The sequence below is a fragment of the Idiotropiscis lumnitzeri genome, chromosome 1 (assembly GCF_059441095.1).
Source record: "Idiotropiscis lumnitzeri isolate Australia: NSW breed Sydney's pygmy pipehorse chromosome 1, RoL_Ilum_1.0, whole genome shotgun sequence".
NCBI classification, from domain to species: domain Eukaryota; kingdom Metazoa; phylum Chordata; class Actinopteri; order Syngnathiformes; family Syngnathidae; genus Idiotropiscis; species Idiotropiscis lumnitzeri.
The window spans coordinates 20,897,972-20,911,153 of NC_142391.1; the positions used below are offsets into that span (position 1 = coordinate 20,897,972).

Genomic DNA, 13,182 nt, shown 5'->3' on the forward strand with positions numbered 1-13,182 from the left:
TTTGTGGTGTTGTGGCCTGCTTCAGAAATATTGTATTCTTTTTTTTACTGAGTGTTGAGATTTTTTTCATTTCTTGAGTATAGACTTGACTATTTATATAACACTGTACAATGAAGTTTTCTTTCTATTCAATTAGTGAAAAAGAACTTTCATTTAGTATCTGTCAAAAAAAAAAAATAACAACACTATTATTTCCTAGCCCAATTGTACATCTGAATATTTCTATCCAGCATACTAATAGGTTAGCCTATCGATAAAGAACAATTCATCTCCTGGAGGCTTGACTCCTCCTTGACCATTTTTACCAAATGAAGCCACAGCACAGGTCGTTCTGGAAAGTGGTTTTCTTTGTACTACTTCCGTTTTGCATTTCAACTAATGATATACAACATTTTCCAGGGGGACAAGTGTACTCCTACTAGTTGGATGGCATCTCAGGGCTGCTGGAGCTGCAGACTTTCGATGAACGCCGTCTGTAGCTCATCAATGTCGTCGCTGGCTTCGATAGGGATGCTGGAACCGGAAGCCGCCACCATCGGCAGACACTCGGAAACGTCAAGGCGGGGATGCTGAGGCGGCAAGTGGCCGCGGTCCGGGGGATGGTCTGGCTGCGGGTTCGGGAGCCGGTGCTGGGCGCTTGGGCTGTGTGGCATGGGGCACGTCAGCAGGCAGCTGTTCTGCCGCGTGGCTTGATGCAGATCCAGGCGTGCGATCAGCGGCTTGCCGATGTTGATGCTCTCGGTCCAGCAGACGCTGTCGTCGGCTTCCATGGTCGCGGAGGCGCCCCTCAGGCACGCAGTGAACACCAGATGATCCTCATGGATGACAACAAACAAGGCCAGTTGCAATGTCAATGTCAATTTGATTATTTGTTGCATGCACCAGTGTCGTTTTTGGCAGGCATTTTAGATTTCGTCTTGTGTTTTGGACGAAAATGATTATTTAGTTTTCGTCACATTTAGTAATTCCTATTCGTGATAGTTGTAGGCGACGGAAATTCAAAAAGGTTTCAGTCCGTTTTGGTTCAAAATCGTCATCCAAGGTTTCCACCCAATAGCAAAGACTCTCTGATCGACTACTAAGGATGATGCATTACAAAACAGATAAAAGTGGCAACAGTGGAATCAATGCTCATTGCGCCAAAATAAGCCGAGAACCAAAACATTTTATTTGGCATTATTTCACTTAAAGCAAGATAAATAAACCAAAAAAAAGCTTTTTAACAACATAGACTTGTAGTCAACTTGTTCTAATACAGTCGCACGAGTACAAAGTCTACCAAACATATGTCTTGTCTACTTGTACCAGCTTGTTGTTATCACAACCAAGTAGCCGAGCGAGTGTCACCGTGTCAGTGTGTGTGAGCCGAGACAAACGACCGCAGATGTGTTTGTGTTTGGTTGTGCGACGCATGTGTGCGACGCGTGCTATCCTGGTGGTGGGCGTGCCCAAACAAAGATAGATTGCGTCAGCATTGCTATTTTTTTGAAATGGTAAATAGCGCTTTTCTACCTACGGTACTCAAAGCGCTTCACACTATTACCTCATCCACGTACTGATGACATACCATCAGGTATCCACTTAGGATACTTGGACATGGTCACAATTGCTGGGGATCGAAGCCACAACCTCTCGGTTGAGAAATGACCACTCTGACAATGAGCCACGCCGCCCCCAAAGAAAGGAAGCGATGTCATCAATTTTGAACGTCTGACGAACCACACGCTAACAATTTCATCCTGTCTCGTCACAGAAAATTCATTAACGTCACATCATGTTTTCGTCATCAAAGATCCTCGTTCAGCTCGTGTCTCATTATTGTCATGAATAAAAAAAGGGGCGTTAACGAAATATTTTCGTCATCGTCGGCGAAAACAACACTGGCATGCAGGGGGCTCAATGCTTTGTCCCAGTAGTGCCTTGGCTTAAATTTGTTCAGAGTGTGCACGTGTTGGCCACCAGAGGGCAGTATAGCAGGGACAGAAGAGGCTCACAATTGCTCACTAAGCTGCGTTCGGAATCATTCATTTTAACGACATATGGATTTTTTTTTGGTGAACTTTTTTTGTGAACGACAGTCCATTGAGACAAAATCTCCAGTATATCCAGTAATAAAGGCTCCAGAAAGTGGTTAACTGACCTTGAGCTTTTGCAATGAGCAGAGTCTGGTGTAGAGACAATGCTGCGGCAGGTTGCTGGACAGCAGGTAGATGCCCGTGTCCTCCGGAGTGGTCCGGTTCATCGCTTTCGGGTCCACGTCCAGCTCCTGAAAAGGCAAGGAGGCTGCAATGGGGCAAGCGTTTGTCAAACGTTGCATTCATGGGCGCGATTACCAACCTGCGGGAAGTCGGTGACGTGCGCCTGACACAAGGAGAGTTCGGCGGGCTTCCTGACGATGCGTGTGTAAACGACCAGAACGTTGGAGAACTCGGCGGCGAAGCCCAACTTGATCTGAGCGCCGCACTCAAAGTCCACATACATGCTCTCAGGAAGCTCTGGGAGCACAAAAAGTCACATCAACAGCTGTTATTAATTTTTCAGGGCATTCCAAATGCTTGTCATGATATTTAGAAAATCTTCTCAGTTTCGTAACGGGTATAAATGAGTAGGAGACGACTATCGTCAGAAATCAGAAATCAGTTGATCAGCGGCACTTGGAATGGAGTGCCGATGTGTGTCGACTCCTATTTCACATGAGCTTGAATGTGATTCATTCTGAACACATCCACATTCCCACTTCTAAGAGGGGGTGCATACTTGTGCAATCATATCTGTCTGGATCTACGTCCATGAAATGAAAGAAAATACTTTGTTCCAATCGTATCGGTCGTAGATCACGTTAATGGCGAAAAAAAGTTCTGAAATGATATATCTTGATCTCCAAAAATGTATCCTTTGAACAGTTTCTTTTTGTCTGTATGAAGCCTGAATGCTAAAGTTGAATCGCATTCAAGCAATATGGGTGGACAAACAATGTGAATGGCAACTCACCGTGAGCTTTGGCCCACTGTTGACTGTGGGGGAAGTCGGCAGCACCGGGCGGCACCGGGTCGGTCAGGGCTCGGCGCTCTGACAGACTGCTGCGGATCTCTAGCGCCTGCTTGCCTCTGGTGGCGTCAAACTGACCCATGTCTGCGCATCACAACAAAAAATCTTTTGCCATAACATTCCGCAAAACTGCAAAGTGATGAAGATCATTTTTTGCAGGTTTTACTGACACTGTTATCTTAACAATACGTTTATGTTTTTTAAAATATTTTTTCAATATTTGCTATGCGATTTTTGTTAGCCTGCAGAGCTATTTGGTCAAAATAATCATGAAATATTTCACTCACCGTGCATCGCAAATTTCACGTGTTGAATCAAACAACTGAAGTGAATGATTTTTTTTTCTACACGCAAGTGTAAGGCTCTTTAACAAACATAATAAAAGCCTTTAACTTATATAACATTTGTGTTCATCTTTTGAACATTTTGATCACATGACATTGCACTGGACAGCTGTACCGAATATCGTGGCCAATGATTGTACACATGAGCAATAACAAAAAGTGCTTGTGCGATCTTTCTTACCCTCCGCGACTCTGTCCAGCACCACGGTGATTTTCTCGTCATCCAGCAGGCGTTTCTTGAGGAACTTGACAAACACGCCGTTGGTGAAGTCACTAGAGCTCAGCTCAAAGGCCTCGGCGTCTTGACACCTTGGAGAAGACAACTTTTCTTTCTTTATTTTTTTTTTAATCCTGTCATAGGAGCAGGGAGCTTCACACTCACGTGGCGTATCCAAAGACGATGTTGGCCGTCACCCTCAAGACGACGTTGTGCGTGCTGTCATCATGAGGATTCCTGGAAAGTACGGATGGATTGACAATGCTGGTTAAGGTGCCCAATTCTATTGAGCGTTTTTTTTTTGTTTTCTCGTAAGAACTCACCTCTTCCTGCACATGTCAAGCAGGAAGACATTGAGGCCCGTCTCCTTCTCTTGCATCAGCTTCAGGATGCTCTGCACGCACAAGCAGTCGGTGGAGCGGTACGGATTGGGTGCGTCCACCGGCACCATGAAGCTGTTGCCGTAGTTCTCGTAGCCGTGCCCGGCGTAGTACAGCAACCCTGCCAAGGAGAAGGCTTAAATCACCCCGACAACCTGAGCGCGAGATCCCGACCCGCCCGCAAATCTACCGTAGACCCCTTTGTGCAGGAGCAGCAGGAACTCGTGGATGGCGTTGCGCATTTCCGACTCGGTGAGGTCCAGCAAGGAGACCACCTTGAAGTCCAGTTGCCGCAACGCGTTGGTGAGGTCATACACATCCACCATGGGGGCTTTGAGCTGCGGGTGGTTCCGGTAGGTCAGGTTGCCTATCAGCAGGGCGACTTTGTCCGTTGCTGGGTTGGAAGGTCCGCATTGCAATGTAAGGTTAAATAGTGCCAAATGCAGCATGTCGAACACTTGAGTTATACAGGCCTCAATAATAATAATAATAATAATAATAATAAAAAATAAAAATAAAAAAAAATAAAAAATAATAATGATAATAAAATAATAAATAAATAAATATATATATATATTATTATATATATATATTATTTATTTTTTTCCCTGCCATTTGCAAATTCAAGATTTTTTAACCTACTCACAAAAAACATAAGTACAGCAGTGCCTCCAGATACAAGTTTAATTTGCTCCATTGTTCGTTTCTTAAATTACCCCCCATTGAAAATAATTGAATTGCCATTAAACCGCTCCAGCTGGTCAAAATCAAACAACACATTTTGTTCTTGTTTTTTACGTAAGAAAAACAGCACTATATAATATTGTACATTGTAAAAACATAAAGTAATTATAGAATTAAATAAGATTGAAAATGAACCCTTTCAACTGAATGGCCGTTGTGCTGCTGCCCGCCCTGGCATAAACGTATATTTGCATACTCGTAGAACAACACTCACCAAACAGTTGCTCGGGTATACTGTTAAGGAGGAAATCGCTGGAAACTTAAAAAAAACACACACATACACACACACACACAAATAGACATATAATGTCGGAATATTTAGAGGAATTATGTGTAATACATTAGTGTGTGATGAAGAGAAATACCTCCTCCAATGGCATAAATGTCATCTAGGAATGAGAACAAAACACAATTAAGATGGGTAACATGAATTTATTTTCACACTTGAAATGATTAGGCAATTAATCCAAATGCCAGTAAAGGATAGAAGCTGCCGTCAGAGACACGAGCAACTTCAAATATTAGGAGGAGCTCTCAGTTGAACAAATGTCATTTTAAAATTCCTCTATGAGGGTGTCAATCAATCAAAAGTGCGCATTAGAATCATTCTTGAAATAACGGAGCTCATTAGCAGGTGTACCTAATAAAGTGGCCGTGTCTGTGACATCCGCCTCATCCGTTCGTTCCCTTTGTGACCCTCTCATAGCACCTCCTTCATTCATGCCAAGCAACCTTGTGAATGTCCGGTAAGTGACCTCAATGACCTTATGGACCCATGACATCATATGGTGCAATTTAATAAACAATTGAAACCAGTTCCCGGGTGACTTCATGGCTTAAAATACACCAAGGATCAAAAATTACACAATGACTTATTTTTCCTCTCTCAGGTTCAATTAGCTTAAATACCCAAAGAATGCGAGAGGAAATGTTAAGACACTCAATTAATGATTTCAATGGCAAAGAAATTGCACAATATGACTCCTTTCAAATGCGCATGCAGCTACAGCCTGCTCGCGACTCTACCTTCAGAGCACTCCATTGCTCCAGAAATCTGGGCCAGCGTACTTGGAGCTTATCGGCAAAAAACGCAAATAAGTGTTTAGATGTCGTTACAGAAGAAGGTACGTTTGAAAGCATGGCTGACGTACCGATCACAACTTCCACCTCGTTGGTCCACGTCTTTTTGCCCCTGCTGATGATCTTGCAGCGATACCGCCCCTGGTTGTCCTGCGCGGCGTTGGGAATCTGAAGCAAAAAAAACATCAACTAAGTCAGATGGATAAACCGTGTGTGTGAGAGGTAGTGAATTGTGTCTCTTCTGGCTCACGGTGAGTTTTCTTTTGGTGGCACCCGGCAGAGGGGCGCCGTCTCGTTGCCACTGATAGCGAGGAATGGGGCACCCCGTAGCGCCGCACTCCAACTGTAGGGTGGCGCCAGCCAGGAGCTGCTGCGGGCGAGGCTGCACGGCCACCTCCAGACGATCATCCAAAGACTGGAAGTTCTGGCCTTTGGAAAGCCCCCCCGCAAAAAAAAAAATAAATAAATAAATCAATCAAAGAATGGATCAAGTTGATGAATGTTTTGTTGTAATGTGCGGTGCCAGCCAAAGTTAGAATACAGGGTCAGGCAAAATGAGCTGATGCATTTGCAGGTTAAATAAAAGGCAAATAAAGCAAAATAACAAAAATGTGTTTTTATTTTTCAAAAGTACATACAATAGCATTATTTTTGTATCTTTATAATGCCATTGTTTTTCATTTCATAACTATTACTAACTATAATTACAGTAGCGAAAGTAAAATGAAGCTTCACATTTGCTTCACGAAGCAGTTGTAGTTTTTTTACTCGTCTAGATGGCACTGTTGGTTTAAATGAAGCTGTTGAAGAAATAGCAAGTCAGTGTACTTTCAGCCCAATGTAGGGTACCATCAAGGGGAGACAAAAAACAACAGGCTCAATGAAGCAAATTTGAAGCTTCATTTTCCCATCCCATCAAACTATAGCAAAAATGTCCTCTGTTTTTGTCTTTGACAATCAATCACATACATGAGCTTTCACGAGTCATTTTAAATGTATTTATTTCGGTATTTCCTGTTCATCCACACAGCAATTGACAGAAGCTTCCTTTAATTTATTACACAAGTTTTTGCGGTATGGCTCAAGTGGTAGAGTGGTCATCTCCCGACCCAGCGGGGGTGGATTTAATCCCCCGGCCCTTGTGACCATCTTGAGCAGGATAGTGAAGCCCCAATTGCTCCATAAGTAGGAGAATGTGAACCAGTCCTTAATAACTGGAAAAGCACGATACAAGTGAAAGACCATTTACTCTACTTAGTGACCTTTTTTTTTCAATTTTATTTAGAATCTGTCACTCTGCAAATACTCCATATATTAAAATTAATAAAAACTAATCTATATTGAAGCTTTTTCGGGAAAAAAAAAACTGCCAAACCGACTCGAAAAAGTAATTAAAACTGATTAAAAAAAAACAAAGCCAAACTGAAATAAAAACGAACTATAATGAATGAATCTCAAAGTATTCTAACTTTGGTGCCAACTGACCTGCATTCCACGCTCCTCTTTGACGACTTGCTGGATCGTCATCACTGAGTAGGTGGCGGCCATCGCGGGTATCTGTGACATGACGCAAAAAAAAAAAAAAAAGAAAAAAAAAGTGACATATTATAACACGCCATGACATCACAAGAGGAGAATTGGCGCGACATGCCAACGCCTTGAGCTTGGCACAAATCTGTACCATTCGTTGTCTTTTGGCCATCTGGAACGTGAGGCTAGTGAGCCCACGGTTCTCCTGGCACAAAATCCTCCGACACTACACCACAACAAATTTTCTGATTCCCGTCTTCTTCGTTGTCATTGTTGTTGTGGATTTTAATATAATTTTTTGTTTCATGGTTTTTAATAGGGTGTTTGATGTAATAGAAAAAATGCCTAGCAAGTATTTAAATAGGGAATTTCTATATTGCAGCTTTCACATCTTGTGGTTTGAAATGTAAGCCCGGCAGTGGAGTGGGGGTTACTGTAATCACCCCTGAGTCCTCGCCGATACCACTAGTACTCTCATCAAATTTCATGATTTGCCAGTGTGTCAAACTGCCACATTGTTGTGCCAACTACTGGCAAGGAGGACTTAATCAGACTTTTTTTTTTTAATATCATGGCTGTTCCCAGCAGTCTTTAGAGTGTGAGATACAGTCCATTGAAATAAGGCCAGAATTGATACATGCCTATGCCTAGTTATCATCTTTATCACCCATCAACATATTCGCTGCTGTCATCAAAATAATTGAAATCAGAGGCATCATCGTGGTCATTAATGTGGAACAATTAATCGGCAACTAATCGATTATCAAATTAATTGACAACTGTTTTGATAATCAATGGATCCTTCGAGACCGCTCACTTCCATACAATTTAAAATGATACTCACTAGAGCCAAACTAATCTGGATTTTGGAGGCAGATGCAGAATCCCATATTTGAAGGGCAAAAATTCTGATAACGAATTAATCAGCCGATGAATCTAAAAATATAATCATGAATAAATTACGTTTTTAATTTGGTCTCTTGATGCTTCTGGTAGTAATTGCGATTTCTATTTGATTCAAAATTTTCTTCAAATCAAGTTTCAGTGCAATATTTGCTATGCACGGTAATGCTAATTGTTAGCCTGTTTGCTAACAGAGTTTTCCATTGCATGTTAGCATTAAAGTAGCGGAGGCTAAGTGGTTGCGATAAATATAAACGTTCGTAATTCCCTAGGTTTTATTGTGAGTTTGACAGTAATATCAACTGAGAGTGATAATGAACAGCTTGAAGCCTCTTTTTATGAAGATTATATTTATAGATCAAAGCCTTGGACAGATCGTATCTTAAAAATCTGGCAAGTTGGGTCACTCATATCACAAGGCACCACGGCATTTGTACTTTACTTCCCACCAGCGGTCACATGACACGGTGCGTGTGTTTGGTCGGGGGCTCACCGCTCGACGCAGACACATCCAAAACGTCCACTTGAGCCCACTGGCTGAACTGGAAGGATTCGCCGCAATTGACACGGCAGATGTAGAAGCCGCCGTCATTCACGTGGACGCCGCTGATGAGCAAGTCTGAGGAGGAGCCGTTTGTCACCTGCAGTGATACGCACGGAAAAACATCATGCGATGCATTAGGGTGGCAAAGTTCTTGGAATTTTTAAAGTCGGCACTTAATAGAGAACTTAACGTACAGTCTTGGGGTTTAAGTTGAATAGGTGGGCTCACCTCCTCCTTGGACTTGAACCACTGGTACTGCATCGGCAGCTGGCCCGCAGCGTGGCAGCTGAGGCGCAAGTTGTGACCGCACAGCAGCGACACCGACTGCGGCTGGCTGATGATCTGCAAAGCTGAAAAAGAAAATACAAATGAGCTTGCGCAAAGTGCACGGGTGCGATTTAGTCACAAGCAAGTTTTGTCTCCATCCTGTGGCAGAGGAACGATTGAAGTGAGTTAGTTGATCTGCTTCATTTACACAAAAGTTGGACTTTGCTGCCACCTTGTGGCAACTTAGTGCCAAGGAACAATATTGAAATGAGGTGCTGTGCCACATATTAGATGTTTTGGCACCATCTTGTGACATTTTGGTGCAAAGGAACTATGTTGAAGTAAGTTGAGAAGCTTCATAGAGACAAAAGAAGTGCTTTGGCGCCATCTTGTGGCATTTATGTGCCAATGAACAACATTGAAGTGGGTTGAAGCGCTTCATGTCGACAAAAGTAGTCCTTGGCCACTGTCGAGTGGCATCGTGCCAAGGAACAATGCTGAAGTGAGTCGATGAGCTTCTTTTACTGCTTTACTGTTTTGCTGCCATCTTGAGGCACCATAGCGCCAAGGAAGGATGGTGAAGTGTTAAGGAGCTTAATTTTGACAAATGCAGGGCTTTGATGCCATTCTGCAGCATCCTGCTACCAGTGAACTATGTTGAAGTGAGTCCAGTGATTTCATTGCGACAATAGTGTTTCTTTATGTCACACCTTGGTGCAAGCGGAATAAGTTGAAGTGTTTCATTTAGACAAAAGAATTGCTTTGGCAGCATCTTGTGTCATCCTGGTCCCAACAAACTACATAGAAATGAGATACGCAGCATCGGAGCTTTGGCACAATCGCAGTCAACCGCGCCACTGTGGCCTGACATCAAGCTGATTTTTGAGCCTACCTGGCGCTTTGAGGCAGTGCAGGGCCTCCGTGTTGGCCAGCGTGTGGAGGAAGTCCATCAGGTGGCCGCACGTGCAGCCTCGCTCTGCCAGGAGCATTAGCAGCGTCCGGCTCGGGCTGCCGTCGGGCTGCAGGACCTTCAGTGAGCACATCTCCAAGTTGTCCGGACTGCAGGGATAGTTGCAAAGGTGTCATATTACGGAAACAAACTTTGATATCGCTTGTATACATCAGGCGTGTCTACTGACATAAGCTGCTTGTTCAGGAAACTATTTTGAGTGTTTTCTTCTTTTTTTTTTTTAATTGTGCCAACAATCAGTACTTTTTTTGTGCGTGAGTGGTTGCTCGTCTTAATGTGCCCTGCGAGCGGCTGGCAACCAGTCCAGGGTGTACCTCACCTACTGCCCGAAGACGGCTGGGATGGTCTCCAGCACCCCCATGACACTTTGTGAGGAGAAGTGGCTCGGGATAATGGCTGAAGTATATGTGACTTCTACTTAAGTACAAACTCTGAAGTGTGAGTACTTTTTCCACCTCTGTAATTAAAAAAATAAGTTTGCTTGAACTACATTTAAGAGTCTGTACTTTTTAACTTTTACTTAAGTCCAGGACATGACGCAGTGCTTCGACTTTGACCAGAGACCCCCCCACCCCATTTTTTTTTAAACAAGTATCGACAATTCAGTTTTAGTAGTCCAGTCATCATGCAGTGCTTCGAGAGGCTGGTTCTCCAGCACATCAGGGACTGCCTTCCTCCCACTCTGGACCCCTACCAGTTTGCATACCGGGCTCACAGATCCACTGATGACGCCATCGACACTGCTCTGCATGTTGTGCTGGGCCACCTGGAAAAACAGCGGAGCTATGCAAGGATGCACTTTGCGGACTACAGCTCGGCATTCAACACAATCATCCCGGACATCCTCGTCGCCAAACTGGACATTCTCGGCCTCCCTGCCCTCACACGCATCTGGATTAAGGACTTTCTGACCAACAGATCTCAGACTGTGTTGCTCGGCCCCTACACGTCCTCCACCCTCATGCTGAGCACCGGTTCCCCTCAAGGATGCGTGCTGAGCCCTCTCCTGTACGCCCTCTACACCTACGACTGCAGCCCGGCCCACGGTAACAACACCATCGTCAAGTTTGCTGACGACACGACAGTGGTCGGTCTGATCTCGGAAGGTGACGAGACAGCCTACAGAGAGGAGGTCCAGAGACTGACGGCTTGGTGCGAGGACAACAGACTGCAACTCAACATTGCAAAAACAAAGGAGATCGTCATCGACTTCAGGAGGAACAAGACGGTGCCGCCCCCCCTCTGCATCGAAGGCGTGTGTGTGGAGAGGGTCCACACGTTCAAGTTCCTGGGAGTACAGATCTCCGACGACCTTTCTTGGACTCACAACACCACAGCAGTGGTAAAGAAGGTCCACCAGCGTCTGCACTTCCTGAGAGTCCTCAGGAAATTCAACCTGGACAGGAAGCCGCTGCTGGCCTTCTACCATTCGTCCATCGAGAGCCTGCTGACGTACTGTGTCTCCACCTGGTACAGCGGCTGCACTGAGGCGGACAGAGTGAGGCTCCAGAGGACAGTCAAAACAGCGCAAAGGATTATTGGCTGCCCTCTCCCCTCACTGTCGGACATCTACACCGCCCGGTGCCTCAGCAGGGCTCTCAACATCGTCAAAGACAATACCCACCCAAACTCACACCTGTTCGACCTGATGCCCTCTGGCAGGCGCTACAGGTGCATCAAATCAAGGACCAATAGACTGAGAAACAGTTTCTTTCCAAGAGCCATCTCCATTCTAAACTCTCACACACACACACACACACACACACACACGACCACCCTTACCTCGCAGAACAGCAACGTGATGTGTTTTTATATATCCTATTCAGTATTATTTTCCATTGCACTAACTATTCTCTTATTTATATATTTATCTGAATTATTGTTGTATTGCACTGGAGAGGGGAGCTCTCTAATCTCCTTGCACACTTGAGTACAATGACAATAAAGGGATTTCTGATTCTGAGTTCTGTGAGGGTACTTTCAATATCTCTGGAATAGTATTAGCTGCATAAAATATTTATTTTTACTTCTGTACATTTAAGTCTATAGTTTTTCTTTCATTTTTAACTTTTTGTTAAATACAAGAGTTGAAGCCGTACTTTTACTTTTCCCTTATTTTGTCTTTTTTTTTTTTTTTTTTTAAACATATCTACTTCTGTATAACTATAATGTAGGAGTACTTTGACAACTTGGTAAAATTCAATTTCTACTTGAATACATTTGTGTACTTTTTCACCTTCTTGAGTGGTTTATAACTAATTCTATTACACAGAGTGAGAGATTTAAGTTACTTTGTACAATTTCAGTCCGCACTGTTTTATACTGTACTTTTCATTAAGGCTCTTGAATTAGTGTCTCCCGCTTTTCTTACTTAAAAAAAAAAACAAATAATAAAGGACTTTCGCTACCGCTTATTGGTGAAAGACAGTGTGGGCTCCAGTTGTGCAAAGTGAACAACATTTACGTTCCAGTATTTTTAGATATTTATTTTGTGAGTGTGTGTGTGTGTGTGTACCTGACTCTGAAGCGCCGGTCCTCAGCCACAATCTCCCCGAATCTTCGCCATCCATTGGCGGGGGTTCGGTCCAACACGTCGCAGAGCTTCTTGCACTCCACGCTCAGCGGGTTGAGCTTGGCCGAGCGCTCCGGAGACGCCGCCATGATGCAGCGAAGAGCTACAAAGTTGTCAAAATAAATAAAATGAAAATGAAAATGAAGTCACACACAAATCATTTTTGGTTAAAACGCGACAAGTGGTTCACTTCCGGGAAAGAAGTGATCAAGTCAGGGATGCGGCCACGCCCACTTTTGGCTTGGGCAATCTCAAAGATCGTCTCGCCGGGGAAGATGTCTCATGACTAAACGAACGGTAACACGCAGGGTCGTTTGGCTCGCAAATGCGCGGGTGCTATGACATTATTTTAATTTATAGTTTTGCTTAAATTGAAATTTTCTCACCTTTTTGTGCTACATACAAATTTTAGTGCTGTGTTGTGTGAGATAGTGTTTCAGCAGTGATATGAAAAATGTAAAATATATGAAAATGTTTCATTTGGATGTGTGAGAGGGTTTTGAGAGTGAGATGAGACCTCTGTGTAACAATGCTTTTGTAGAATGTGAAGTGTAGTAACGTGCTTGAAAATGTTTCAATTGTT

At 43.7% G+C, this 13,182-nt stretch overlaps 1 protein-coding gene across 2 annotated transcripts; it reads right to left on the minus strand.

Annotated features, from left to right (window-relative positions):
• Window positions 1-326: 326 nt before the first annotated feature.
• malt1 (MALT paracaspase 1) lies at window positions 327-12,898 on the minus strand. 2 transcript variants are annotated; one of them, XM_088287778.1, is made up of 18 exons: window positions 12,543-12,898; window positions 9,950-10,116; window positions 9,019-9,140; window positions 8,740-8,887; window positions 7,299-7,370; window positions 6,064-6,242; window positions 5,885-5,981; window positions 5,760-5,807; window positions 5,099-5,122; window positions 4,948-4,992; window positions 4,180-4,383; window positions 3,933-4,110; window positions 3,775-3,846; window positions 3,574-3,701; window positions 2,992-3,132; window positions 2,338-2,495; window positions 2,141-2,266; window positions 327-815 (listed from the first exon to the last, which is right to left on the minus strand). In XM_088287778.1, exons 1-18 carry the CDS (start codon window positions 12,686-12,688, stop codon window positions 435-437), a joined length of 2,436 nt encoding a protein of 811 aa, XP_088143904.1. In that variant the 5' UTR covers window positions 12,689-12,898; the 3' UTR covers window positions 327-434. The 2 variants fall into 2 exon arrangements, with proteins under 2 accessions (XP_088143904.1, XP_088143911.1); XM_088287785.1 differs by lacking the exon at window positions 5,760-5,807.
• Window positions 12,899-13,182: the final 284 nt, after the last annotated feature.